This window comes from Octopus bimaculoides, chromosome 18 (assembly GCF_046866305.1).
Source record: "Octopus bimaculoides isolate indiv1 chromosome 18, ASM4686630v1, whole genome shotgun sequence".
Classification (NCBI taxonomy): Eukaryota; Metazoa; Mollusca; class Cephalopoda; order Octopoda; family Octopodidae; genus Octopus; species Octopus bimaculoides.
Window position 1 is genome coordinate 10,200,645 of NC_142945.1, and position 3,472 is coordinate 10,204,116.

Genomic DNA, 3,472 nt, shown 5'->3' on the forward strand with positions numbered 1-3,472 from the left:
TGCAAGAACCTTTGAGGGGGAGGGGGCATTGGAGGAAGTGATCTTGTGTCAGATGACGAAAGATTAGAGTGTGACAGAGCGACGGAGAGACAGAAACAGGTGTCTTGCTGCAGTGAAGGTATATGGTTGTCCGACCAGAGAGAGAAAGAGAGAGAAAGAGAGAGAGGGGGAAAGGGAGAGATAGGAGAGAGAGAATGAGTGATCAAGAATGAAGACAGAGACAGACGTGCTGCTGAAAAGAAGGTACATGGTTATCCAACCAGAGGGAGGAGCAAGAGAAAGAGAGAGAGAGAGAGAGAGAGAGAGAGAGAGAGAGAGAGAGAGAGAGAGAGAGAGAGAGAGTGTGTGTGTGTGTGTTATTTCTTTACTGCCCACAAGGGGCTACACACAGAGGGGACAAACAAAGACAGACAAACGGATTAAATCGATTATATCGACCCCAGTGCGTAACTGGTACTTATTTAATCGACCCCGAAAGGATGAAAGGCAAAGTCGACCTCGGCGGAATTTGAACTCAGAACGTAGCGGGCAGACGAAATACCGCTAAGCATTTCGCCCGGTGTGCTAACGGTTCTGTGTGTGTGTGTGTGTGTGTGTGTGTGTGTGTGTGTAAGACAAGAGGGCAAAAGAGAGCATGAAAGCCATGGTGACCAAGTGCCAGAGCATACCTACAAGGAACGGGGATCAGAACATAGATGGGATGAGAGAGTAAAGGAAAAGAGAGGCATTTTAATAAAGGCATTTCCTACGCATTCGAACGCATTGAACACCTGAAAATCCCGCTGCTTTCACGTTAATTGATTTCCATATAACAGGAAGTCAACAGAACAATAAATTTCGAGTTATGGAAATACAGATTATAGAAATATTTTTGGGACACAACGCTTTGGTAACCAAGAGTATGTATAGTTTAAAAGGTCATAGATTAAGAAGTCTTATCTAATTGCGTCTGTAGCAAGATTCGAAACCGAATCGACAAATTGTCAAGTTCAAATCACGGCCTAGCAACTGACATTTCACGTGATCGGCCGATATATGGACTAATCAACATCGAAACATCACGTGATGCATCGTTCTAGAATCTGCTAGATTGTTCTTTTATGAGATTTATAAATAGGCATTCTTTTAGCGTCATCACTGCAGAGGGTCGAGGACAGCTGAGCGAAATGCGTCCCCACTTACGACAAGCTTATTTGCGCAGAGACCGGCCAGTTCATTTCACACATCTCACCTCATGCTTCAGTTTGTGGCCGTCTGTAGCTAAGTTGGTCAGATTCTCATTTTACTGCTTTTAGCCGCCCTTCTCATGACTTTTACTCAACCTAGACAGCTGCTCAAGTTCGCCAACATAAACCAAGTGTATAGATTGTCTCCTGTCTTGGCAGCATAATTACAGAGCCTTCTTAATCAGTTATTCGAAAGAGCTACAGAATGGCCCTTTTCAGCGTGTAAACTTTGTTGCTGCATTTTTAATTCATGACCAGCATGGAAAATATTTGTGCAGTGAAATAAAATTCTGTTAATTGTTTGCGTGTGTTGTGCATTCATGATACGCAACCAGAACCCAATTCAACTACCAACATCTCATATCTTTCATCCAATGTCTATCTTGACCACAATTAACTACACCTCGTAACATGGTCTATATTCAGATCCTACCGTGGTTAAATTTGCTTTTCAATTCTCCACAATCTCCTCAGTCACTACAAATCAAATTTCCGGAGGAACAAAATCAAGATATTTCCCATCTAATAACAGTATTTGCGTTTTAAACTGGTTCGAATCCTACCAAAGCTGACTCTGCCTTTCTCATTTCAAGATATCAATAAAATAGACATCAGTCAATATAATTCTACCTTTTCCTTCACAAGCATATGTTACCATGTACGTGCGCAGGAAATCAGTTCTCGTAATTTATTCCTCATTAATCTGCTATGAACTAACAATTTCAATTACCTTTTTCTTTTTCTAAAATATATTCTGTGTGAGTAACGTTTGTTTTATTTAAATTATTCCACAGGTTACCTTCGTGACGTCACTGGTTCTTACAATCTTGGGTTCATTCTGAACGGTGTCTGCCTACTCATAAGCGGTGCTTCGTTTCTCGTGGCGACCTTTATACCCGTATAAGAAACATTGATAGAAGAGCTGTGATTGTTGTCACCAACATGGTCAATATCAATTGTGTCACTGTCGACACATTCCATAACACCGAGGACAGCGGCAGATTGACATAATAAGTAGAGTACAGGACAAAATGGTTTGCAGGCGGTACTCTCTTCCCTGCTCTGAGTTCAAATCCGGGTGTGATTGACATTTCTTTCCATTCCTAGGGTGTCGGTAAAATAACAACCAATTAAATCCCGAGATCAACCAAATGGAGACTTCGTGATATTATGCCACTCAAAGAAATTAAATTCAGCGTTATTATATTCATAATAGATATATATGTAAATGTATATATACATACATACATACATGCATACATACATATATATATATATATATATATATATATATATATATATATATATATATATATATATATATATATAACGATGACCACTAAAGTGGACATTTAATGTGTTAGAAGAAGATCACATGTTGTGTCTACTAAGACCTAATGGTTCTCAAAAGAAATTCAGCGAAATACCAAACCGTATGCGGGCAAGACAGTGAAAATTACATAAATAAAACATTATTATTCGTGAACCGGTTTCGAAATTAACATTCTTACCGAATATCTGTTTCTCTTCAGCACGAATTGTAAGGAAATTCTCATAATCTTATACAAGTTGTTCACCCCTAGAGGCAAACGTGTATATGGTTCTGCTAATTACAACTTAATGGTAAAAATCAAATGTCTTAGTGGTTATCAAATGTCTTTAGTGGTCATCTTTATATATAAACATATACCTTAATCCCCTAAGATCTCAGATATTTTTTCTGAATCTCTCTGATTCTTTAAATGTACTAGCTTCCTGGTAATAAATCGATATTAATTAATATCTGATTTTTTTACCCTATGTTTTAATTTGATTAACCATAACCAAGTTCTCAAAATGGATATATGCGACGCAGTAACTATTTTCTGCAGACATGGTTCCGGAATTAGCGCGTCAAAACGAAGACATTTGATTTTACCCTATGCTGCTGATATCTGAAAAGAAACAGAAATTTTATCAAAACATATTAAGCAATACTAATAATAAATCAAAAAACAAAAATAAACAAGCTTTTGACGATTTTATAGATATTTCAAAATTATGATGCTAGGTATTTCCATTATTTTGTCCAACCCCTGTATATTTCTATACAATATATATATATATATATATATATATATATATATATATATATATATATATATATATATATCATACATAAACAGTGAGTTTGAATCTTGCCTGCTTGCAATGTTACCCAGCCAAACTGGCGCATAATGGGAAAATACTATGAATTAAGTTGTCCT

The 3,472-nt window shown here is 37.3% G+C and overlaps 1 protein-coding gene across 2 annotated transcripts in view; it reads left to right on the forward strand.

Moving 5' to 3' along the window:
• LOC106881346 (putative monocarboxylate transporter 5) overlaps positions 1-2,412 on the forward strand; it is a 14,077-nt gene extending 11,665 nt beyond the window's left edge. For both annotated transcript variants that reach the window (XM_089365705.1, XM_089365704.1), the window contains exon 6: positions 2,021-2,412. In XM_089365705.1, coding sequence (XP_089221831.1) covers positions 2,021-2,130 — 110 coding nt within the window. In that variant the 3' untranslated portion in view covers positions 2,131-2,412. The remainder of the gene's footprint in view (positions 1-2,020) is intronic.
• Positions 2,413-3,472: the final 1,060 nt, after the last annotated feature.